General features: G+C 35.7%; 2 protein-coding genes across 2 annotated transcripts; both read left to right on the forward strand.

Annotated features, from left to right (window-relative positions):
- Window positions 1–18,136: 18,136 nt before the first annotated feature.
- LOC145636608 (uncharacterized) lies at window positions 18,137–20,317 on the forward strand. The gene has a single exon (XM_081688180.1). It carries the CDS (start codon window positions 18,137–18,139, stop codon window positions 20,315–20,317), a length of 2,181 nt encoding a protein of 726 aa, XP_081544306.1.
- An 884-nt stretch (window positions 20,318–21,201) lies between these two features.
- On the forward strand, window positions 21,202–25,388 carry LOC145636609 (uncharacterized). Its single transcript, XM_081688181.1, has 8 exons — window positions 21,202–21,319; window positions 21,940–22,044; window positions 22,125–22,354; window positions 23,023–23,235; window positions 23,330–23,422; window positions 23,693–23,820; window positions 23,900–24,250; window positions 25,209–25,388. Exons 1-7 carry the CDS (start codon window positions 21,202–21,204, stop codon window positions 24,243–24,245), a joined length of 1,233 nt encoding a protein of 410 aa, XP_081544307.1. The 3' UTR covers window positions 24,246–24,250; window positions 25,209–25,388.
- The last annotated feature ends 1,148 nt before the right edge of the window (window positions 25,389–26,536 follow it).

A 26,536-nucleotide genomic window follows, 5' to 3' on the forward strand; every position in this document is an offset into this window, starting at 1 on the left:
TGAGCTGTAAGTGAGAGAAACTGTTTCCTATCCCCTGACATGTGTCTTGAGCAGCCACTGTCCAAATACCAGTAGGTATTGTCTCTCACTTCAGCCTGCACAGGAAATTCAAACATTAGCTTTAGGAACCCAAATCTTTTTGGGTCCCTTTCCAACAACAGATTCAAGCAAGTCTTTTCTAACCCAAATCTGCTTAACATTTTTCTTATTTTTATCCAATCTACTTTTCCTGTCTTTACACTCATATTTCTTATGGCCATTCTTGCCACAATGATAGCATACATGCATGTCTTTTGCTAAGACATACTTACCTTTCTTATATTCCTGTAACCATGTAGTATCTCTGGGAGACCAGTTCCTCCTGTTCCCCTTCCCAGTATAACCAAGTCCCCTTCTACCACTGTTTCTAGCAGTTAAAGTTAACTGGTTCAATGAGTTCTGGGATTGGAGGACTTTATCCATTCTCTTCTTAAATTCTATGAACTCTCTGTCCTTTAAGTTCATTTTCTCATGCAGGGATAAATTCTGGTCAACAACTATCTCAAAGTCAAGCTTAGCTCTTTCAAGCTCAGCTTGCAATTTTGAAATATTTGAATCATGCAAAACTACAGAATCACATGAATTAGTCTTTCTAAGCTGGGCTAACTCAACCTGCAAGCTACAAATTTTAGCTTCACATTCATCATGCATATTACTAGAAACAGTTTCAGAACCAGTACTTTTGCTGTTCTTAACTAGGACATATGCTTTATATAGTTCCTCTACATCATCAACTAACAAGTTGAATCCTTCTAACAGTTTAGACCTATTTAGAGCACTTGCCCTAGATTTTATACTATCAAAGTCATACAAGTCATCACCACTATAATCAAGCACATTAATGACACAACTTGTGAACTGTTTCTCACATTCATCATCACTGTCATCACACAAACCCATATCAGATTTTATTCTCTGAATTTCAAGTTTGCTTTGATCTAAAGCAATCTCTAGTTCAGCTACTTCCTGCTTCAAGTTAGCACAGACACTTTCCAACAGATCACAACTTGAATTAGCAATATCATATTCTTTAGACTTTTCTTTAAACTTTCTCTTAAAATCATGATAAGCAATTCCAAGTTCTAAACATTGATCTAAAGCACTACTAGCACATTCCATCAAGTTTTCTCTATCATAAAAGAGCATATCCTTTTTGATCTGATCAATGTTTACCTGATGTTGATCCAAGGGGTGCTTCTTTGCCATGAGGCAGTGGACATCTGAGCTGGTTCCTCTGCTGTTCCTGGTACCTTCTTCTGAACTTTGATTCAGTATTGCTGTCATACATACATCTGACTGACTTGAATCATCTCCCTCTTCATCACTGTCTGTATCTCCCCAGACAGCAGCAACCATGGCCTTTTTGTAGGCCATCTTGTCTGCTTCCTTGGACTGGTTGTCCTTCCATTGAGGACAATTCTTCACAAGGTGTCCCTTCTCACCACACTTAAAGCATCCTGTTGCAGAGAAGTTGTTAGATTTTTTATTTGATGCATTATTAAACTTACCCTTGATGAATTTTCCCTTCTGGTTTCTGAAACTTCTTTCAAACCTTCTAGCCATCATTCCTATCTCATCATCCTCATCTTCGACTGTTCCCTTTAGTGCAATTCCTTTTGCTGGTACCTTCTCTGACTTAGATCCAACCAGCATTTCATGGGTCATGAGGGAACCTATCAACTGTTCAACTGATAGAATTGAAAGATCCTTTGCTTCATAAATGGCTGTAACCTTGGGAGTCCATTCACTTGTCAAACTTCTCAAAATCTTTCTAACAAGATCTTCATCAGTAAAGCTTTTACCAAGAGATTTTAAATCATTTACAATAGTCATGAATCTACCAAAACAAGTATTAATATCTTCATCCTTAAACATATTAAAAGATTCATATTTTGACATAAGTAAATCAATTTTAGACCTCTTTACCTCACTGGTACCCTCAAAGGCAAGTTCAAGGGTATCCCAGATCTCCTTGGCAGTGGTGCATGCTGAGATCCTGTTTGTCTCATTCTCAGCAATAGCCTGTTGCAGTATTGACATAGCCTTAGAATTTTTCTCCAGCTTTTTGTAATCAGTGGAGATGTATTCATCTTCAGTCTTTGGGACTAGCTTCCCTTCTGGATCAGACTTCTCAATGGTCAAGGGACCATTCTTAACAACCAACCAGCATTCATAATCAATGCCAATGATGATGTTCTTGATTCTGTTCTTCCACCATGCATAGTTCTTCCCATTGAACTTTGGTGTCTTGTTGTCATATCCCATAGCATTCATTTCCTGAGTACTCATGATCTACTTCTCTAGGTGTTACCCTTACAAGAAGCCGAGGCTCTTATACCAATTGAAAGTGCAGCTGGTACTCAAGAAGGGGGGGGGGGTTGAATTGAGTACAGGGCAGTGTTAGAAATTATTGGATTTTCTTCTATTTATGTAGGGGGACCAGATGATGAACTGGTCCTGCAGCGGAAACAGAAAATACAATAAATAATCAACACAAAGATTTAACGAGGTTCAGCTCAACTCTGAGCCTACGTCCTCCACTACCCTAATTACTTTTATTAATCAACTCTGAAAAACAAAAGCAATTACAAATGATCACACTCGTGATCCCCACACCTAACTCTAGGTGTCACTTCGCACTTGAACTCACAAGCACTTGCACTCACACTCGTAAATGCTACCCAATCACTAACCTCTTAGTGATTCAATACAAACCCTTTGTTTCCCTCTAAATGCTTCCACTCAAAGCTTACAAGAGATAATTACAAAACAATTCTTACTGTGTGCATAAATAGTTTGTAAGAGATGAACTAACTATTTCCCTTAGAGTGTATTTCGAGCTTTCAAAGATAGAGAATTATTTTCAGAAAAGCTCACTCGAAATTCTGATCGAGTTTATGCTTTTATAAGGTTGGGAGATGAAATCTTTCGTGATCTTTTCAGATCATAACTTAGGTAAATAGAATATCTTTTATTTTGTAAATAAGAGATATTCTAAGATATTATTCTACTTTCCATAAATGGGTAGAATAATATATTCTAAGTTATATGCGAAATAATTCATCTCCAACTTTGCATAAACTGAATCAATTAGTTTAGTAAATATTCTCTAAGGATAGGAAATATATATTCCAGAAAATATTTACTGAACTAATGTCCAGGTTCATGAAACAAGCTACGAAGCAGCTGTTTCCTGACCTGTTAATGTCCTAGGGATCAGGTCAACTTTTCCTGATCTCTACAACACTAAATACTCTAAGTAAGGGATACAAATAGCTCACGTACAAACATCCATGCACACTTAACATTATAAAGACTACAAAGATCAACTATCCTAATCTAAGAGACTTCATAATCTTCAAGTCTTAACGGCCTTCCTTGATAGAACATTCTGATACAGATTTCTTGAATGCTTTGATTCAAAAGGACTTCATATTGCCTCAAGTACTTGGGATAGCTGTTCCTGTTCAAAATGTCAGTTGATATAATATAAAACCAACAAGAACCAGCTAGTCAGTTGTTTGTCATCACTCAAAACCTTAAGTGACTCAACAACACCACCTCACATCATGTCAGGAGAGGAACTCTGGGAATGTGTGAAAAACCTCTCGAAAGCAACAGATGGCCCCGAGGCACTGAAACGTCTCAAGAATGCAAAAAAAGGGTGGTTCAAGCAAAGCACTGTATGGGACCTTCCATATTGGAAACATCTGCTTGTTCGTCACAACTTAGATGTCATGCACGTTGAAAAGAACTTTTTTGATCAGTTGATTCACACTATAATGGACGTGAAAAAGCTATCTTGTGACACGCCATCAGCTCGGAATGACATTGCCAAATACTGCAAACGGCCCCAGCTACATCTTCAAGAGGATGATAGAGGAAAAGAATTCATGCCAAAGGCTCCATTTGCTCTTGACAAGTCTCAGAGAAAGGTTTTGTGTGAGTGGGTCAAACAACTGCGGTTTCCTGATGGTTACGCTTCCAATTTGAGCAGATGAGTTGATTTGCAATCAGGTAAATTACATGGAATGAAAAGCCATGATTGTCACGTGTTCATGGAGAGGTTGTTGCCCACTACTTTGAGAGAATTGCTCCCTACCCATATATGGAATGCAATTACAGAGATAAGCCAATTCTTTCGCGATTTATGTTGCTACACAATTACAGTTAGCGACATGGAGCGATTGGAAAAAAACATTGCTGAGATCTTGTGCAAGCTTGAGAAGGTTTTCCCTCAATCTTTCTTCAACTCCATGGAGCATTTACCAATTCCTTTGCCATATGAGGGAAAGTTATGTGGACCTGTTCAATATCGGTGGATGTATCCTTTCGAAAGGTAAATCAAAGGCCCTTTCTCAACTCTTACTTTCATCTCTTTCATTGCTTTTCGTTACTTATACTTCTACGGCTATATAAAAATAATTACAGGTTCCTCAATCACCTGAAACGAAAAATTGGTAATAAGGCTCGTGTTGAAGGTTCCATATGCAACGCTTATCTACTGAAGAGATATCAAACTTCTGCTCCAATTACTTTCAGCCCTCAGTTGACACAAAAACACGAGATCTAGGTCGAAATGTGAATGTTGATGTGGAATCCACGGCTGACAACGATGAAATCCCAGATCTGTTCACGGTGGATAAGGGTCGTGTGTCAAATGTGGGTAAAACTCGGTATTTAGATGACAAGGAACTCGAACGTGCTCATTTGTTCGTTTTAAGAAATACCGGCATTCTTGGTGAATACCAAAGGTATATATGTTTAGGATAAACTTTTGAAAAACCCTTAAATTTAATATAATTGCTGCAATGATTAACCATGTGTCATTATTCTATTAGGCAGTTTGAGGACTACATTCTTAGTACTCGAACTTATTTGCGTCGAGAAGATGTCATGGAGAAATGCGAAAGTGAATTCCCTGATTGGTTTCATCACAAGGTGATAATACTTTTCGAACATTGCATATCGATTAACTTGTGATAATACAATATATTTCATTTCAATTAGTGTGACATTTGTATTCGTAACAGTTATAGGTGAGGGAACAGAAACCAAGTTCTGATGTGTTGCGAGCATTGTCTATGAGGCCTTTCAAGCGTGTTCGAACTTGGAACCAGATATTTGTCGGTGACTTTAATTTCCACACACAGTCCTATGGCAAATACAAATCTGCGATGAATTATGGGGTGTGTGTCTCAAGTGAGGACGGTGGAGAGTACTTTGGCATTTTAAATGACATAATTGAACTTGTCTACACCGGTCCCGAAAAAGAGTACAGGACTATTTTGTTTAGTTGTAATTGGATGGATTGTGGTAAAGGAATGAACATTCATGAACAATACAAGCTTATCGAAGTAAATCATACTAAGAAATATCCCAAGTATGATCCATTTGTCTTATCTTACCAAGTGTCTCAAGTGTATTATGCATCTTACCCTAGCCTTAAACAGGATCGGGTTCAATGGTGGGTTGTATTTAGAACTCAAGCAAGGTCGGTGATTGATGCTCCGGTGGATTTAGAGTTTTTGCAGGCTCCTTCACCACAAGTACATGCAGCGCTTTGTCCACCAACTGACATTCCAGACTATGAACTTGATAGTGATGATGATGATGACGATGGCTTTGTTATCTCAAGCGATGAAGAAGAAGAAGAAAGCACTGACTCCAGTGATAGTGACGAAGAAGAGGACATCGATGTATTTTTAGATGACACTAGTGATAGTAATAATGATAGTGATAATGATAGTGGTAGTAGTGATAAGAGTAATGAAGATGAGAATATGTAGTTACTCCTTTAACTATTGTCTTCGAATGTTTAGTTTTTAATGACTACTCGGACTTGTAATATTGAATTACATTTTTTGTCTCATTTTATTTTTTTATGTCATATGGATCTAATTTATGAAATTACAATGTGCGATCATGATACTAACAATTTTTTCAGGTGGTCATCATGGGAGGAGGAAATAAAGGAGAAACGTCCAAGAGGAGAAAGACTAAGGGGAAATCTCAAGTTGTACGTGATGACGAGGATGAGTCAATGGAGGAAGAGGAGGCACATGATTTGGGGGCCTCTCAAGAAATCATCAATCGGAGACAGATTCATAGGCATGTAAAGGGGTAACATGAGCAACAGGAACGGGAGCTACAGGACCCGCAACCTAATGACTTGCCGGATCGGAGTTGGACCCTACCACACTTTGGTGCGTATGTATTTGTAATGAAATATCCTTAAATTCATATTTATTTTGATAAAGTGAATTTGTATTACTTTTACCATGTTTTGTTCACTTTTTGTTGATTATCTACTTACATGAATGTCTATCCTTTATTATAGGTTTGATGATAAGCCGGTGAAGAATGTGCTCTCCGACACGCTAACCGGCTACTATGTTGAGCCTTGGAAGAATTATGGAAAGGTTGATGAAGATTCGAGAGAGCACTTTTGGAACTTGTTCAACGTATGATAACTTTAACCTAACATAATACTTGTTGACAATTGACATATGTGCTTATTTTTCTTAATTTCTATCCATAGGCACCTAAAAGTATGTGATATTGGAATGTTAGAAGAACGAACGAGTCCATTTGATTGAAAACATAGAAAATAGGCATGGTTTTAGCCATATAGGCCAAATTTGGATGATTTTGGATGAGTAAGGGTCGATAATTGACATATGTGCTTATTTTCCTTAATTTCTATCCATAGACACCTAAAAGTATTTTATATTGGAATGTTAGAAGAAAGAACGAGTCCATTTGATTGAAAACATAGAAAATAGGCATGGTTTTAGCCATATAGGCCAAATTTGGATGATTTTGGATGAGTAAGGGTCGATAATTGACATATGTGCTTATTTTCCTTAATTTCTATCCATAGGCTCCTAAAAGTAATTGATATTTGATTGTTAGAAGAAAGAACGAGTTCATTTGATTGAAAACATAGAAAATAGGCATGGTTTAAGCCATATAGGCCAAATTTGCTTGACTTTGGATGAATAAGGGTCGATAATTGACATATGTGCTTATTTTTCTTAATTTCTATCCATAGGCACCTAAAAGTATGTGATATTGGAATGTTAAAAGAAAGAACGAGTCCATTTGATTGAAAACATAGAAAATAGGCATGGTTTTAGCCATATAGGCCAAATTTGGATGATTTTGGATGAGTAAGGGTCGATAATTGACATATGTGCTTATTTTCCTTAATTTCTATCCATAGGCACCTAAAATTATTTGATATTGGAATGTTAGAAGAAAGAACGAGTCCATTTGATTGAAAACATAGAAAATAGGCATGGTTTTAGCCATATAGGCCAAATTTGGATGATTTTGGATGAGTAAGGGTCGATAATTGACATATGTGCTTATTTTCCTTAATTTCTATCCATAGGCTCCTAAAAGTAATTGATATTTGATTGTTAGAAGAAAGAACGAGTTCATTTGATTGAAAACATAGAAAATAGGCATGGTTTAAGCCATATAGGCCAAATTTGCTTGACTTTGGATGAATAAGGGTCGATAATTGACATATGTGCTTATTTTTCTTAATTTCTATCCATAGGCACCTAAAAGTATGTGATATTGGAATGTTAAAAGAAAGAACGAGTCCATTTGATTGAAAACATAGAAAATAGGCATGGTTTTAGCCATATAGGCCAAATTTGGATGATTTTGGATGAGTAAGGGTCGATAATTGACATATGTGCTTATTTTCCTTAATTTCTATCCATAGGCACCTAAAATTATTTGATATTGGAATGTTAGAAGAAAGAACGAGTCCATTTGATTGAAAACATAGAAAATAGGCATGGTTTTAGCCATATAGGCCAAATTTGGATGATTTTGGATGAGTAAGGGTCGATAATTGACATATGTGCTTATTTTCTCCATAGGCTCCTAAAAATAATTGATATTGGAATGTTAGAAGAAAGAACGAGTCCATTTGATTGAAAACATAGAAAATAGGCATGGTTTAGCCATATAGGCCAAATTTGGATGATTTTGGATGAGTAAGGGTCGATAATTGACATATGTGCTTATTTTCATTAATTTCTATCCATAGGCACCTAAAAGTATTTGATATTGGAATGTTAGAAGAAAGAACGAGTCCATTTGATTGAAAACATAGAAAATAGGCATGGTTTTAGCCATATAGGCCAAATTTGGATGATTTTGGATCCATAAGGGTCGTAAAGTGACTTTGTGCTTATTTTTCTTAATTTCTATCCATAGGCACCTAAAATTTCAGCCATATAGGCCAAATATGCAACTGAATAATCAAGAATAAGAAACCTTACCTTATATTGTTGGTTGTTTTTTTAACAATTTTTTTTTTATTTTCTTCAATATTTTGTAGGAGACCTACCAGAAGAAGCTCGAAGAAACAAGGAGTCAGGGGATTCAGAAGAGTCCCAATGAGTTGTACTGGGAGACGGTGGGTGGGCGCAATAAGAAGGGTCGTGTGTAGGGACTTGGCCAAAGTGCAGAGCACTACTATGGCAACCGGATGGGTCGAGCTTCCCGTTCTTCACAGCAATACATGCCGTCTGTCATTTCTCAGATGCAAGACCAGATGGAACACAGGATGCAAGCTCTCCAAACTCAAATGGAAGCCGAGACGCAAAGGCAAATTGACTCCCGAATGGCTGAAATAGAGAGGAGATACAAGGAGAGTATGGATGAGATGATAAGTCGTTTCACCAACAACGACGCTTGTTCCACCATTCATCCTCAGCATCGAGACCCAAGGGACGACCCGGGTAGTGGTGGAGCAGGCCAGGGTACCCAAGCGATTGCGTAGCTTAGCTTTAGTCTAGCAAAGATTCACTCTAACATAGCTTTTGTTTGGTATAGATACCAAAATATGGACTATCTTTTGTATTAGGACATAATTATTATATATATATGTAAATAAATATAATTTCGTAGGTCGGTAATTAATGTTTTTAAAACAACAATTTCAGGTTTTGAAATGCATTTTTTTTTTTGTCGATTTATTATAAACAAATTCAGGTTTGAAAATGCATTTTTTTTACAGAAATTTCTGGCGGGCCGGAAGGTCTTTCCGACAGAATTTTTCCTCACAAACAAAATCTTTCGACGGAATATTTTCTCACAAACTAAATATTCCGACGGAATAGTTCCTCACAAACTTAAAATTCCGACGGAATATTTTGTCGCAAACTACACATTCCGACGGAATAGTTCGTCGCAAAATTAAAATTCCGACGGAATTTTCCAGTCGCAAAATATAATTTCCGACGGAAATTATCCTCGCAAAGAGAAAATTCCGACGGAATTTTCCGTTGGAAAATATATTTTGCGACGAAAAATCCTTCGGAAATTATATTTTCCGACAGAAAATTCCGTCGGAATTTTAAGTTTGCGACGAATGTTATTCCGTCGGAAAATGGCGACAGACGGTCAGTTAAGGTCAATTTCAATTCCGACGAAGTTATTTCCGTCGTAAATTCCGTCGAAAAGTAGGTTTGTCGGAAAATGACCAATTTCCTACAAAGTGTTTTTCGACGAACGGTTCCGACGGAATTCCGTCGTAAACCTTGTTTCCGACGGATATTGCATAAGTTCTGACGAATTTTTTCCGTCGTAATTTTGCTGTTTTCTTGTAGTAATTAACCCCTACACTAGTACTTGAAAAGATGACTATACCACGATTATACCCCCAGATAAGCAAAATTTATTTATTTGGGGAATTAAATGGGCACAGCTCAAGAAGAACATACCTTATAAAATAAAGTAATGGATGATGAATTGAGCTTTTCCACTATTAATGTATGGAATATCACGGAGCAGCACAAATTTTGAGAGAAAATTTAAAACTATTTTTTTGTTGTAATTTTAATTGATTGGGCATGTTGTAATAATAAATTAATAACCTAACAGAGTTGGAGTCTTTTTTAAGGTTCATAAACAAAGCCTCAACCCTTTCTCTCTCTAAACCCCTATCCTTATATCCACCGCTTCCACCGCCCCTTGTTCTCACCCCCTGCTCGCCAGCAACTGGCGCGGCTTCGCCTAGCCGTCGCTAGCGAGCCCAGCCTTTCCGTTTTTTTCTCCTTCCTTGTTTGTTTACTTTTCGTTTTTTGGGTTTGTTGGTGAAGAATTGAGGGTTTTTTCTGGTGGTTCCGCTTATTTGGGTTCATCGTCAAGTGTTTTGCGGCTAGATTCAACAAATCAAGAACCAAAGGCTAGTCTTAACGCCACAGTCAAAAGGAATTTCGTTAATTAATTCCCTGCGGTAAAGGTGAAGTTAAGGTTAGGGTTTCTTCGCGTATCCACGGTTAGGGTCAGTGAGGGGTTCTTTGCGTAGCCGTTGATGATTGTTCTCGGTGCTGGGTTAGATTTATGCCGGTGAGATTTTTCAGGTTTTATTGCCTTTCCTCAGTTCTCTCGCTAGTTTGCTGGTTTCCTTTTAGTTTGTTGCTTTTAGTTTTGGTTTAGTTTTTTTATGTTGTTCTTGTATAAGCTATTTTATTTGTTGCTTGGGTTTTTGTTTTTTAATAAGTCTCTTTCTCTGCTTGGACTTGAGTTAGTTCATGAGATAGAGATGCTTAGAGTAGTTCTAGTTATGGAGGGTTATGAAGTGTTGTTGTTCTTGGAGCCTTGTTGGTTGGTTTTAAGGGTTGTAAGGTTAAGCAATCCTTTGCTAGTTTGGTTGGTTGCCCTTTTAGTTAGATGCTTGTTCGGGGTGGGATTGTGTTATGGGGGGTTGTCATGTTGTATGTGTGGCTTCCCTCTTTGATTGTTTGGGCGTTGTCTTCTGTGTTTGTGCTCTTTTCCAGAGGCTAGCGGTATTTATGCAAGCATAAAGTATCCCCTGCATTTAGATTTTGCAGGGAGAAGGTAAGTTTGAGGGGAGAGATTTGTTCGCTTGTCCTGTTGTTTCTTGGTTTTGGGATGATTTGGGTCTTCATTCATTGACTATCATCCCAGTGTCGGTGTTGGTGTTGGTGATGACAAAGACAATCATCATTAAAAATTACAATCTTGAAGGAGGCTCCCCATCTTTAATGTTTGGGGTAAGCAAAGTCCTCAATTTCCTTGCATTCTATATAGGTAGAATTGCAGGAAAGAAACATGTATTTTGGTGTAAGGTTTCACATGGCAGAGTCGTGAAAAAATTCGACTCTCGAGGTTTGGCTCCCAGACTCTTAGGAGGTGGCTATACTTTCAATCCTAGAAGTGGAATCGTGTGATGGGTCTTTTTTCGGCAACAGGGCGCTTTCGACTTTTGGGTGTATTGTCACTACACTACTTCCACCGAGATTTTGCATAGGTTTTATAGCAAGTTTCGGTTCCCTTCTTTAGTATTTGTTTGCATAATTTGTCCTTCTCCAAGGGTTTGGTTCGTTTGGCAACTTTTGGTCCAAGAAAAAGTTTTAGTCAAAACCTTTTGGTTATCCAAGCTCTGAGGTATTTGGTATGGTGCACAAGGGTGTAATTATTCACTTCGTAATCCCTCTATTGGTTTTGCTAATTTGGTTTTGTTGTTTTTATTTCATGTTTTAGATCTCCTAGGTTGTAATCTACCCTTTATTTATGAAGTTCTCATTGTCAAAAAAAAAAAAAAAAAAAAAAAAAAAAAAAAAAAAAAAAAAAAAAACTAACAGAGTTGAGTTGTAGGTGATTTAGACTTTGTAGGTATTACTGTATTAGACTTTTAGCCTTTTAGGAATTGAAATAAAATAGCGAAAGGCGGCAACATAGATATTAGAAATCCAAGTATTATTTTCCTCTAAAAAAAAAAAAAAAAAAAAGAAAAGAAATCCAAGTATTATGTGCACCATGGTAAAAAAAAGGAAAAATTGATTTTAATAATCCTACCTTTATCTGATTTGCTGTTAATAATTCCGCCTTATGATTATTATCTAATAATCCCACCTTTATAAGCAATTTTCTTCTATTGGTCCTCAACCTGTTGGCAACCGGTTTTGATAGGTAATATGCCACGTGTGACTTTGTGATTGGTCGAAATAAAAAAAAAAATTTAAAAAAAAGAAAAACTAAAAAATTAAAAAGAAAAGCAAAAAAATTAAAAAGAAAAATGAAAAAGTACCTCAGTTACCCAAACCCCCACGACACCCCATCCAACTTCCCACAACTATCCCTTCCCGGCCAACCCCTCCACCCTCCAGCAGCCCCTTTCCCCACCCCACCCCCACTACCACCGGAATCTTCCGCTGTAACACCCCATATTTTTGAGCTGATATTTTGCATGGGTAATTCTCCTGCCAATTATTTTCCGATAAAATGTTTTCTTTAATTTTAAAAAAATAATATATATTTCTCTAAATTAGTCTTAATCTTATTTTTGTATTTAATTGGTAAAAAGTATATATTATTTTAAATATTAATCGCTATAGCAGTTTTAAGTTGTGCGCGCGAAATAGTTTAACAGGACCGACCAGATGCTAATGCTCTATATGCTGACCAATTCTATTAAGTCTCTTAAGTGGGGGAGTGAATGGTTTTTCCTGCTCATTAATCCTAGTAACTCCCACTTAAATTAGCCATCATGATGATTATAATTCCCAACCCTTGAATTTTACCTAACTCTTAAACTCCTCTCTTTCCCCTCTATTTACTCTCACGTTCTCAACCTTCTTCTCTCAATTTGCTGCTACTGTATATGTATGTTTTTAATATCTAAACACACAAAAATCTACTAATCAACGGGTTTCCATTGGAGGGCTTTTTGGAGCTTTGATCCTTGTTCGTTGGGCTCGTTTGTACTCGTTCTTGCACTCTACTTTCAAGGTAACTAGTATTATCCCTGGACAAGGTTTCACTTAGTTTAGAATGAATGACTTAGGCTTAGAACGATTGAGAAAGTCGTATGACGAAAATTAGTACGATATCTAGTTTCTTGGTACATACAATCGATTTATAATTTGACGGAATTGTGAACTGTTTTCCCCTACTGATTTTGTCCGAATTATATGCATCGTGAGCCTACTGTCTTTCGGTTTTCAAGGATTAAAATTCGTGTATAAATTATATCTATTTGTGCAAATTATACAGTATAATAACGATTATTGTAGTAGATATCTATTTGTGTGGACTCGATTGCCTGGTTTATTTCTCCATCATGTTTGGTTCATTATATCATATTGGACCTGCAAGTGCCTTTGAATCTATGTATATTACGGAGTTGACTTTCATGGATAATGATGATTAAGTTGCTTGAATTTCTAGTTTGGTTGGTAATAATTTTAACTAGCATAATTGTTTTTCCGTGAGGTTGTATCTTCGGTTTTGTGGAATGAGGTGGAGAGAACTACTGTATGCTATTCTTATAAAAATAAGTGTGAGTTTAGATGTCTAATTGTCACTTAGAAACCATGTTAGGAGGCCTTGTTATATGATGTATTTCATGTATTTAATTTGTACTATGACTAATAGTGATTAAAATATGTTAGTTTTTGGCTTGGTTATGTCGTACTAAAACCTAAATTTTCATGTAAGCTGCCGGTTGGACTTAATTTAAGGTATATAATCATGTTTGAAACCTTTTCTTGGCTCAAATTATACTATATAATACTTGTGTCAATATGAGGGTCAATATGTACAAGTTTGGTAATTTTTAGAGCAATAATCTAATTATTCTGATTTTTTAGAAGTGTGTAATTGCAATTTGTATAAGTTGGACAGCATGTATATGAATGCGTATAGTGTGCATATTTTCTGATTAAAAGACTTCTCATGGTGTTGGTAACACACTATTTAACCTATGCATATTGCGGTGTTTGATTTGATAATATTTGAGTATAAGACCATATGTGGCATCTATGCTGATCATTGATAATTTTTTATTTAAAATTATATTATTTTATCGATTTTTATATTGACTGTAAGTTAGGAGCCATTGGACTACGGGATTCCAATGGTTAGAACATGCCAACTACTTGGCTGCGGGATTCAATTAGTATAACCTGGGTTAATTGTTGTCGTCCGGGAAGTTCGGAGGTGTAAGTCCATATCTGGCTTCTATCCGGCACCGGGAGTTTGGCCATTCTTAGACACAGTCTCCTGTGAGTTGACTGGAGGTTCGCCTGACAAACCTTAGGAAGTGGACTGCGGGCTTCCACTAGCGTTCGATCTTACTTTAGTCAAATTGTTTTTCTATGATATAAATATTATTACTACACTGTTTAACTTGTCTTGCTTGTTTGAAGTATTATATGAACTTTAACAATTATTTTATTCTGTTTCAAGTTTAATTTACTAAGCAACCCTATTTTTCATTGAATAGTTTCTTTCTAATATCTTTATTTTCTTTTAGTTAATGTCTTGTGACTTTATTTTCATATTCCTTTTTCTTTGTTCTTACCTTGTCTTGATTCTTGCTATGTGATCTCCTTGTCTTTGGGAGAATTGCTAGTTACTCCCCACTGATTGTGGAACCTAAATGTTATTTGCAGGTGAAGAGTAACTTCTGTTGAGTCTGGGCTGAGAGCAGAGTGTTTAGTTTGTTTCTTAACAGTTTTATAGACTTCCTTATGTTATCTTTAGACCATCTTTTTTTTGGGACAATTGGATTTGAGGTTGTTCTGCCTCGTTTGAAGCTTTCTATGTTTAATGAGTTTTCTTTCACTTAAATAATTTTATATCACCTTTTTAGTTGTTTCCTTTATTTTTTTTAGTAACCTTTAGAGTGACATTACCGTCTCGACGTTATTTCCGCTAACGTCTCGCCATCTGTTTTAGACGGGGTGTTACATCCGCTCTCCACGATCCACCCAACGACAGAGGCCCCCTTCCCCCGAATTAATGTTGTTGTTATCCCTATCATCGTCCTCAAAACTAGACGACAATGGCGACGAATTTTAATTTTTGCGGCATTAATTTTTGCGACAATGGTTTAATTTTTGCTACATTAATTTTTGAATTTCTAGTAGGAATTGGAGGTTCTTCGACTTGATGCAGAGAAGGCTCGGCGGCAGTTGCAGAAAGTTGCTGCCTTGCTGCAAAGAAGAAGATACTGGTGGTGGAGTAGGTGGGAAGTGACGGCTGCCTGAAGTTGGGATGGGGTGACGTGGGGTTGGGAACTTAAGATGGAGCATTTTTATTTTTTTGACCAATTACATAATAACATGTGTCATTTAAATTAAAAATAAAATTTTTTTACCCATTGTACAGGTAACATGTCACAAGGGACCATTAGAAGAAAATCTCATATAAAGGTGGGATTATTAGATAATAATCAAAAGGTGGGATTATTAACAGTGAACCGGTTAAAGATGGGATTATTAGAATCAATTTTTCCTAAAAAATTGAACATTTAGTAAAAAATTGAACATTTTACTATAAATGAACATTTAGTAAAAAAAGTATGAACATTTCACAAAAGCTGAAAATAAACATGAATTTTTATGTTCATATTTTATAAAGAAATGTTCATTTTTTATACAGTAAATGTTCAGTTTATATTACAAAATTATTGAAATATTACGAGTCAGAAAACTTCTTTCAAAATTTGTTTGACTCGTAATAATTCAAAATTTGCGATTGTTCAGATTTTTTTTACTAAATGTTCAAAAATTGTTATTATTCATAATTTTTTACTAAATGTTCAAAAGTATAGACGCTTGGTACATTGCGATTGTTTAGATTTTTTTAACTAAATGTTCAAAATTTGCAATGTTCAGATTTTTTTACTGAATGTTCAAAATTCTCAATTGTTCAAATTTTCTTACTAAATGTTCAAAACTATATGCGTGATGCATTGCGATTGTTCATATTTAAATGTTCAAAATTTGCAATGTTCAAATGTTTTTACTACATGTTCAAAATTTGCAATTGTTCATATTTTTTTTACTAAATGTTAAAAAATATAGGCGTAGTGCACCTATTTCTAGGTGCACCATGGTGCATCTTAAAATTTGCGTTAAATTTATTTATATTCGTGTTTTGCTATTTGGGCCTAACTATGTAATTTTTTTTAAAGTATAGAAGGACCATGGCCCAAGCAGGACCCACCTAGGCCCATCTTTAATGGAAAACCTCATCTGGTTGGTGTATGAACCGTACGTCCATTGTCCCCAAGGAACCTCCATTCATATTTATCTACTACGTATGTTTTTCTACTAGGATACTCTTTCTGAATTAATCCTTTTTATTTATGGTTTTTTCATGGATTTTCACTTAATCTACTATCACTACAAGAAAAAAGATCAAAGAGGGCGATATACATTGATCAAGGAGGGCGATTTTGATTTTGCCTTGTTAGTTTTTATCAAGCAGGGCGAAATTAAGATTGCCCTTTTATTACAGAGCAAAGAGGGCGAATGTTACTTTCGTCTTTGTACTTCAAAGCAAACAAGGCGAATTAATTTTTCGTCCTCTATAATAGAGCAAAGAGGGCGAATTCACAAAATCGTCCTCTATAATAGAGCAAAGAGGGCGAATTCACAAAATCGTCCTCTATAATAGAGCAAAGAGGGCAAATTCCATTTTCGCCCTCGTTGTTCAATAAAATATAATGTAAACGTTTTTTCTATTTTACAAAACTTAAAAGAAACAAACAGGGCTAATGTTACTTTTGTCTTTGTATTTCAAACAAACAGGGCGAATTCCATTTTCGCCCTCGTTGGTCAATAGCAAAAAGGGCGACTTCCTTTTTTGCCCTCGTTAGTCAATAAATATTTTAATAAAATAAAACAAAGGTTTTCTCTATCAAAACAAAAGGACATAAAAAATTAAAAAGTTAAACGTTTTCTCTCTGAACGTTTTCCCCCAAAAATGTATGAACCCTAAATCTTCGTTCAGATTTTTCGCTCTAATTCTTCGACCTAATTCTTTGCTTTAATTCTTCACTCCTAATAGACGTTCAGATTCTTCGCTCGATTCAGTGCTCGAAGTCGGTCAGATTTCGCTCCAAATCATTGCTCGAAGTCGGTCAGATTGCAAGTCGTTCAGGTGTCTCAAAATTTTGGTAAATTTTGGCTTAAAACTATGTGATTAAGCTTTTGATTTGTAAGAATTTGTTGATTCTCGAAATCCTTGCTCTTAATTTGTTGATTTTTTTGTCAATTTGTTGATTTTTTTGTCAATTTGTTCCTGCATGTTAGTATTGCTCTAAATTTGTTGATTTTTTTGTCAATTTGTTGATTTTGCAAGTTATTTGGAGTTGTTATTTATGCTAGTAATGTCAGATAGCTTATGAAGAAACAATATAAAACATAATGATGAAACTGATGAAAAACGAAGAGAATTGCAATTCGAGTAAAGAGGAAAATAACAATAAGAAATAGAAGAAACTGGAGAAGCAAAAATACTAGAGAATCTTCTATAATGTACATAATTATTGACATTATTATAAGTTATATTTATACAATTGATATTTCGGAATATTGAGCTGGAAATTCGGGTCCATGAATATGATGATGATGATGATGAGATTATTAAGTTGGGAGTTTAGAATTTGATTCAGATTCTGTGATTGTGGTTGTGGTAGTGCTAGTGTGAATGATTGGTGAATTTTTAAGAACACAATGATGATTGGTGAGCTGAGTAGGTTTGGTACTCTTTACATTTTATACACTGCATTTCATGTCTGTATATACCTATATATGCAACTCTGATTCGTGTGCCTTGTATTCAGAACTAAAAGTAAGTTGATATATGCAATCTTGCTCCTATATATGTGTTTTTCTTTCATAGATCAGCACTACCCTTTTATAGTTGATATTAGCTATAAAATTGTAAGTTGATGATGGACTTTTATCAAGTGCATAAAAAAAGGAAATCAGAATGATATATTGTTGTTAAAAAAGGAAATAAAAAAGTTTAGAGGATATGTACCTATTATAATTAAATATACACTAGTGATAGTTCATCATGTTCGCAAGTTAATGATAATAATGTTATTTTGGCAGACATTGATACTCGAAGTGATTTTTCTAGCTCATGTGATTTGCTTATGCTTATCATTATGTTAGCATCTTCATCATTCAACCACCCAATTAACATTTAGCATAATAGTGATATAAATCCTATTTTGACACTCATAAGCCTATGCAATTTTTTATAACAGTGTGGTATACTTATATATTGTTTTATGTAATATAGAATGGATAATGATAGAAGTTGGATGCATGTTCAAGGGTTGAAAGGTAGGCTTCAACCAAGTTACCGAAATGGTGTTAAATACTTTCTTGATTTTGCTTTCAAGGACACTAACCCTAATTCTGGGGATAAGAAGAGGTGTCCTTGTTTGAATTGTCGAAATTACTTTGACCATGACCGATCGACAATGCGTGTTCATCTTCTTCGAGTGGGAATAGACCCTGATTACAATCCATGGGTATTCCATGGAGAGGAACAATCCCTTGACATCGGTGAGATGGAGATGTCTGAGGAGGAAGGTGATGAGTTATATGATGAAGATCCTCTTGTATCAGAAGAGATGTCTTCTTTGGTACATGATGCGACAAATGTAGTGCGGGAGGAGCACGATGGGGATGAAGGGGGTGGAGATTGTTCTGAGATTCCCGATAAGTTTTATAAATTGATGAAAGATGCAGAAGAAGAGCTATTTTCGGGTTGTAAAACATTTTCAAGGCTTGAATTCATTGTAACTCTCTTACACCTTAAGGTTAGTGGGGGTTGGAGTGAGAAATCATTTAGTGGGCTTCTAAGTGCATTACAAAAGGCCTTTAATTATGACCCAAACTTTCCAAAAAGCTCTTATGAAGCCAAGAAGTACACAAAAGACCTTGGGTTGAATTATGTGAAGATTCATGCTTGTGTCAATCATTGCATACTTTATAGAAAAGAGTATGAAAATGCTGATTCATGCCCTATTTGTGAGGAGTCAAGATGGAAGGAAGGTAGCAGTGAATTTGATGATAGTGTTACCTTCTCAGAATCTCAAGGGGCCTCACAAAGAATGCCTAAGGTACCTCGTATGGTTCTACGCCATTTTCCTTTAGTGCCAAGGCTTCAAAGGCTTTTCATGTCATCGAAAATTGCAAAGCACATGCGATGGCATAAAGAGAGGCAACAACTTGATGACAACATATTAAGACACCCATCCGATTCAATGGCATGGAAGAAGCTTGATGAATCATTTCCAGAGTTTTCAATCGATCCACGTAATGTGAGATTAGGTCTTTCGACTGATGGTTTCAATCCCGGTGGACATTTTGGCGCTAATTACAGCATTTGGCCAGTGTTTTTGGTGCCATACAATCTTCCACCATGGATGTGCATGACAAGTCCATACATCATGTTGTCACTCCTAATTCCTGGTCCCAAGTCTCCTGGAATGGATATTGATGTGTTCTTAGAACCATTGATTGATGAACTTCAAGAATTATGGGAAGTTGGGGTGAAAACTTATGATTCACATAGTCGCCAAAACTTTACAATGAAGGCAGCCCTATTGTGGACAATGAGTGATTTTCCTGCTTATGGAAATTTTTGTGGTTGGAGTACTTGTGGTAAACTTGCTTGTCCATCATGTCACATAGATACCTCACACAAGAGATTGAAGCTTGGAAAGAAAGAATTCTTTGATGCTAATCGTAGATTCTTGGATCCCGATCATAGATGGAGAATGGATAGAAAATCATTCAATGGAGAAACAGAAAGACGACAACCTCCTATCCCTTTGTCGGGGGATGAGATAGTAGAAGCCTTTGATGGTGTTCCGAATGTGATATTTGGGAAGAAGAGAAAGAGAACCAAAAGATACTTGTTTGGCCAATGGAAGAAGTTTAGTACCTTCTTTAGACTCCCTTATTGGAGTAAGCTTTTGGTAAGGCATAACTTAGATGTGATGCATATTGAAAAAAATATTTGTGATAGTATCTTAGCAACTGTACTTGATATTCCTAATAAGACAAAGGACACTTTGAACGTACGAAAGGATTTGTTGAAGTTGAACATGCATGAGAAATTGAGACCTATCAAGATAGGTGATAAATATGCCATTCCTAGAGCTCCTTATCAATTGACATTGCTTGAGAGGCGTAGAGTATCGGAGTGGTTGTCTAAGGTTAAAGTGCCAGATGGTTACTCTTTTAACATAGCTCGATGTGCAAGTGTAGAAGATGGAAAAATCTTGAACATGAAGAGCCATGATTGTCATGTTTTTATGCAAGATTTGCTTACACCGGCATTTCAAGGCATTTTGCCTAAGCAAGTGTTAGAACCTTTGGTTGAGCTAAGCTTGTTTTTTAAGCAATTGTGCTCCAAAACTCTAAAAATTGATGTGTTGGAGCGATTGGAAAAGAGTGTCTATAGCTAATGCCCGTATAATGGAAGAATGTCTTACCTTCGTTTCTAGATATTTAAGTGGTGCCGAGACAAAATTCAATCGCATGAGTAGAAATGACTTGGATAAGAATTATCATTCTCCATTGTTTAAACTATCCGTTTTTCAAAACAAGGGAAATCCATTAGGTAGAAGAACATTCAAGCAATTGAGCATCTTAGATTGGGAGCAAGCTCAATTATATGTTCTTATGAATTGTCCAGAAGTACAACCATTTGTGGAGTAAGGCATCTATATCTTTTTATTCTTTTAATCATTAATTCATCATTATGTGAAATACCACTAACACGTATATGATGAACAGAGAGTATGCCTCTATTGGTGGGCCAAAACCAAGTGTAGTGGATTGGTTTCAATCACGAGTAAGTGTTATGTCTTTATGTTAAGGTTAAGATTAAGGTTATGATTTGTATGTGTTAATGCTAATTCGATCTCTCCATAATGACTTATTTTCATAGATATGGAATCTTCATATGGAAGGAGATCCAAGAGTAACAACTGAGTTACTATCATTGTCACGAGGCCCGAGTAAAAGTGTTAGAAGCTATCAAGGATACTATGTAAATGGGCATCGTTTCCACACAAAAAAACGTCAAAGAAGGCGAAAGACACAAAATAGTGGAGTAATTGTTAAAGGAGATGAAGAGAGTGGAGAAAGAGACTTTTTTGGGGTTTTAAAAGAAGTCATAGAATTGGAGTATGATGTTCCAAATGGTGGGGATAAGGAACCAATCGTGGTGTTGTTTAGATGTGTTTGGTTCGATATTTATAGGGAGGGGCGAGGGATAAAAAGGGACAAGTTTGGCACTATTAGTGTCAACACCAAAAGGTTTTTACAAACCAATGAGCCATTTGCTATGGCATCCCAAGTTGGACAAGTCTATTACGTGAGGGCACACAATGTGCCAAATTGGAGAATCGTTATTAAGACAATTCCTCGTAACTTCTACAATTTTCCAATTGTTGATAATATTGGTTGTGATGATGTGAATGATGATATTGAATTAGGAATACCTAACTCAATAGTGAATGATGTAGATGATGAGATTTTACCAAGAAATGATGTCCCTCCTATGTTAGTGAACTCAATTGATTTTGAGTCAAAGGAGAATGAGATTTTGGGAGAAGAAGAAGAAGAAGAAGAAGAAGAAGAAGAAGAAGAAGAAGAAGAAGAAGAAGAAGAAGAAGAAGAAGAAGAAGAAGAAGAAGAAAAATTCGAAGAAGAAGAAGAAGAGTATGATGATGATGATGATGATGATGATGATGAAGATGATTTAGACTCGGGCAGCGAATAAACTTGTTGCTATTCCATCTTTTGTCTTTTTTTTTTTTAATCTCAAACTCATGTAAAATAAGCTACTGGTTTTATAAGTTTATTTCTGTTTTTGTTTGTTTATTTTCTGTTTTTGTTGTTTATTTCTGTTTTTGTTTGTTTATTTCTGTTTTTGTTTGTTTATTTCTGTTTTTGGTTTTATAAGTTTATTACTGTTTTTGTTTGTTTATTTCTGTTTTTGTTGTTTGTTTTCTGTTTTCTGTTTTGCTATTTATTTTCTGTTTCCTATTTATGATTTTGTTTTATGTTTATGATTTTGTAGGGTCAATGAATCTGGAGACTCAATCATCATTATCGCAATTAGATTCTAATAATAATAGTAATGAGTTTGTAGGGTCGACCTCTCAACAACTTAAGAAAAGAAAAGGTAATGTGTTCTGTTTTATGTTCTGTTTTCTATTTATAGTTCTGTTTCCTAGTTGATTTGTGTAATGTATTTTCAATTAGGCCCCTTTCGTGGTCCAAGTAGAGCACTCAAGTATAAAAAGTTGCGAAGCATTCAACCCGGAAAGCTCAAGGTTAATATTCCTCCAGCCTTAGGAGCTGTTGTGGGTGAGCGTGCAAATCAGTTTGTTGCTGAGTGTTCTGATTGGGTGAAGGAGATCTGCCCCCTTGATGTTCTTAAATGGAGTGATATGCCTGATGGGATTGTAGATCGATTATATGCAAGGATTAAGGTATATAATCTTGTAAATTCAATCTTAATAACTCTCTAAAATGTTTTCAGTGATGCATGTTCGTTGACTGAGTTGCATAATTATGTTCTGTTTTCTAGTTTTCATGGAAAATATTCCGTTGCAAAATGTCAGGAAATGATGTGGATAAGAGCATAATAAGAATATCAAAAGTAGAAAGGATAAGAGTATCTTTTTACAGAACAAGTGTATGAGAGGAATCAAAACCTTTTATTACTTTTTGGCTTTGGATTATAAAGGTTAAATCACTTTGGCTCATAAATAATGTGTGTTGTGGTAGTATTATGAAGTAGCAAATGTTGGTCTATTACATCATAATGTAATCAGATTAGGATTTAGTATATGAATCAGTGTCTTTTACATCTATTTATAACTTCGATGCATTATATTGTTTTGAGCTCAGAATAATTCTGCAACTAGTCTACTGATTGAAAACTTCCTGCATATAAAATGGTCATATGATCAATATAAGATCGAACAGGACTTTTACTGTCAGATGATTTCATGAAGAACAATATCTTTTAACACATGCAGTTTTATCACTTTGGCATGGTCCTTCACTCCTTCATGATTTATATTGGGTCGTAAACTCGTAATCGCTGTCATTGCTATTAAAAGGTTCATATCACTAAATTTGAATATTTTTGTAGTCAAAGTACGAATTGGGTGAAGGTTCACACATCCGCAAAGCAATAAGGATTCAATGCTCAACCCTTTATAGGCATTGGAGAGAAAGGTTGAAGGCCGACTATTTTTCAAATCGCAAATCTTTATTAGAGGCGGAGCATGCTTGCCCACCTTCAATAAAACTTGAACAATGGAAGTGGCTTGTTTATAATTATTGGAGCTCTCCTAAACAAAAGGTAAGTTATGGGAATGCTCTTGTAATCAGAATTCTGCAAAGAAGATTGTTTTCTTCCCCTTTACTAATCATATATGTTGTTTTGTAATCTGTAGGAAAGGAGCGAGAAGAATCGGGCAAATGCTCTTGCAAAGAAGATCAAGTCGGCATGTGGTGCGAAATCAACAGCTCGCATAATTTATGAATTGGTGAGTATAAGTTATTGTTAATGTCTGTCTCTGTCTCTGTCTTAGCAGAATCTATTCACTGTCTTAGCTGAATCTGTTCTTTGTCTTGGCTGAATCTGTTCTCTGTCTTGGCTGAATCTGTTCTCTGTCTTGGCTGAATTTGTCTCTGTCTTAGCTGCTGTGACTCTGAAACTCTGCTGACTGTATTCTCCTTGATCTTCTAACAACAAAATCAGTTTCAGATTGTATCAGAAAACAAAAATTAACAAGTGTATGTATATGATTTGATAGGAACTTGAGGCACAAGCTTGTGAAAATGAGAATGAGGTCACCGAAATTAATGGTTCTAGTTCAAACGTCACCTCATCCCAAGCTAAAGATGATCCCATGTATTTAAAGTTATGGGAGAAGTCAAAGAGGTATATTGAATATTTGTCTAATGCACGAACACTTTATTTTTCTTTATACTAAAATTCTGGCTTTGTTTTATCTTGTAAGGCATAAAAATGGGAAGTTTGACGATGAGGCTGAGGAGAAGTTCAAGGAATTAAAGGAGTTGCATGAGAAGGAAATTGGTGAAAAGGGGGTTGATAATCTTACTCTTGAAGAAGCTTATGTGAAGGTTCTTGGACATCGTTCAGGTTATGCCCGAGGTTTAGGCAAAGGGCACCCGGTGTCATCTAAAGATGGAAAGATAGGAAGAGCTGAGCTGGAACAAAATGTTGAAAAACTACAAAATGAAAATAATATTATGCGAGTTGAATTGGAAGCGTCTAAGAAGAAACAAGAAGACCTAGAACAAAAGCTTCGGTTAATCATGGAGAAGATTGGCCTTGATGCTTGATAGAGGTAATATTTTATACAAAGTATCTTTTTCTACTTTGATATTTTTGGCTAGCCATGGTTAACTGTCAAAGTATGTTGTATGTGGAGTAAATCACTACTTCTATTAATACTTTATAGAGAATTTTTCCCATTCTACTGACTGCCATCTAAATATTTTATTATGATATGTACGTTGCTTTCTGCCAATTTTGCTGAGCTACTCCAAGTTGGATTAATCGTAATGTTTTGACTTGTTTTTTTCTGAATTTTCATTGAGTTTGGGCATAGGGTTTTTATAACTGATACATTGATTTAGTCTATGCATATGTAACTTCTGTGACTATTTATGCGTTTGTTCTCAATTTTTTTTTTAAATCATGAAATGTGAAAGTAAATCACCAGGGGATAATTTTAATTCAGGATTGGATTCTGCTAAAATCGTTAAGCTCCACTTGTATTTTGCTTCCTTTGGTCTTGGGAGTATGTAACTCTCAATCATCTCTAATGTGCCTAAATGTCAGTCCTTAATGTTTTCTGGCATCTGATGGTTTGCAGCTTATATTTGTCTATTGATATTTTATCACAGCTGCAAAACTTAATTGATTAAACTTGTCCAATATGTGACATTTATTGCAATGTTGTGTGATGATAACTACATTTGTGTTGTTCCTGATGTTCCATATGTATGATTCTTCATGCATGCCTGTTCATAATTCCATTTGTATTATCTGAGTTCACAAAGTCATAACTAATCCTTAATTTTATTGATCCTTCAAATCTGTCCTTGATTCTCAGGCCTAATTCAAGGGTTATTAGACTAATAGAGCGCATGGGGTCTGAGCCTAATTTAAAACAAAAGCGTATTCTCTGTATGAATAAAGTTGATTTAATTGAAAAGAAGAAGGATTTGCTGAAGGTTTCATTTATTCATCATCAAGTTCCTACATTCCTACTAATATATTCTTTTCTGTCATGTTTGCAGGTAGGGGATCAAGTCAGTGTGCTGATGTTTTGGGGATGGAGGACACCAAAGGCTGGTTGCATTTCTTGGAAAAATGATCAGATGGAAAAAGGGGATGCTTGAAGATGCAAAAGATGTCCTAGAATTATTAAATAATTGCTATTTAGGAAAACTTGGTTAATACTTTTGTATATATAATGACAAAATTAGAATATATAATGAAAAATTTATATTAACTAAATGTCCTAGAATTATTAAATACTTTTGTTAATACTCTTAGAATTATTTTTTTTAAAAACTAAAAATTGAACAAAGAGGGCGACTTTGGTTTTGCCCTTTAAAATTTGATCAAACAGGGCGAAGTTTGAGCAAGGAGGGCAATATCGATTGACTTGTTTGAGTTGTTTTCAGAGGGCAAAGAAACATTTCGTCTTGCTTGATTCAATCAAAGAGGGCGAAAATTTTGCCCTATTTGATATTGATCAAAGAGGGCGAAATTTTTTGCCTTCTTTGATATTTAACAAAGAGGGCGAAACATTTGTATGTCCTTTGAAGCTAATAGGACGAAGCTAATAGGGCGACCTGGGGGCGATTTCAAAATCGCCCTCTTTGCCTAATAGGGCGAAATTTGAACCTAAGAGGGCGATTTTAATTGCCCTCTTTGATATAATATCTTGTAGTGTATATACCCATCAAAATTTTCAAATTCATCATATAATCATGAGTTTCACGAAAATGTCACAAAATACCCAAAATTACCAACGCTGTGAACTCCATTAGTCATGAATAGCCTATATATATATATATGATTGGTTTTTTAAAATTTATTTTAATTATTTAAAAACAAAAATCACCACAGCAACCACTCGGAACTCCATGCACAAGCCACCCCTCCCTCGCCAGCCATCCTCCTCGCCCCCTCTACCAACGCCCAACCACCGACCACCGACCACCATCTCCAACCCCTCTTGGTTATTACATGTTTGGGTCACATAAACTTATTGAACCAATAATGGGTTGATGTTAACGTCAACTACAAGAATAATTTGAGATTTTGGAAACCCTTGTATTGTAATTTGTAAAGTCCTCCTTGACATTCGTTCTCCTCAAGCCCTTTCCGGTGTGATGGTGAGCCACGATTTTGACTATTGACATTTATGTTGGGATATCCTTATTCTGATGGAGATAATGATTATAAGAGCAAGTGTAATATGTACAACAAGTTAATAAAGATAAGTTTTACTCTTCCGTCCCCTTTTGATAGTCACTTTTGGTAGAAAATCACGGGAATTAATAATCATAAATAAGAAGTAGCAAAAGTATATTGAAAAAGTAAATTTACATTGGGT

Source organism: Chenopodium album, chromosome 6 (genome assembly GCF_948465745.1).
Source record: "Chenopodium album chromosome 6, dcCheAlbu1.1, whole genome shotgun sequence".
Taxonomy (NCBI): Eukaryota; Viridiplantae; Streptophyta; class Magnoliopsida; order Caryophyllales; family Amaranthaceae; genus Chenopodium; species Chenopodium album.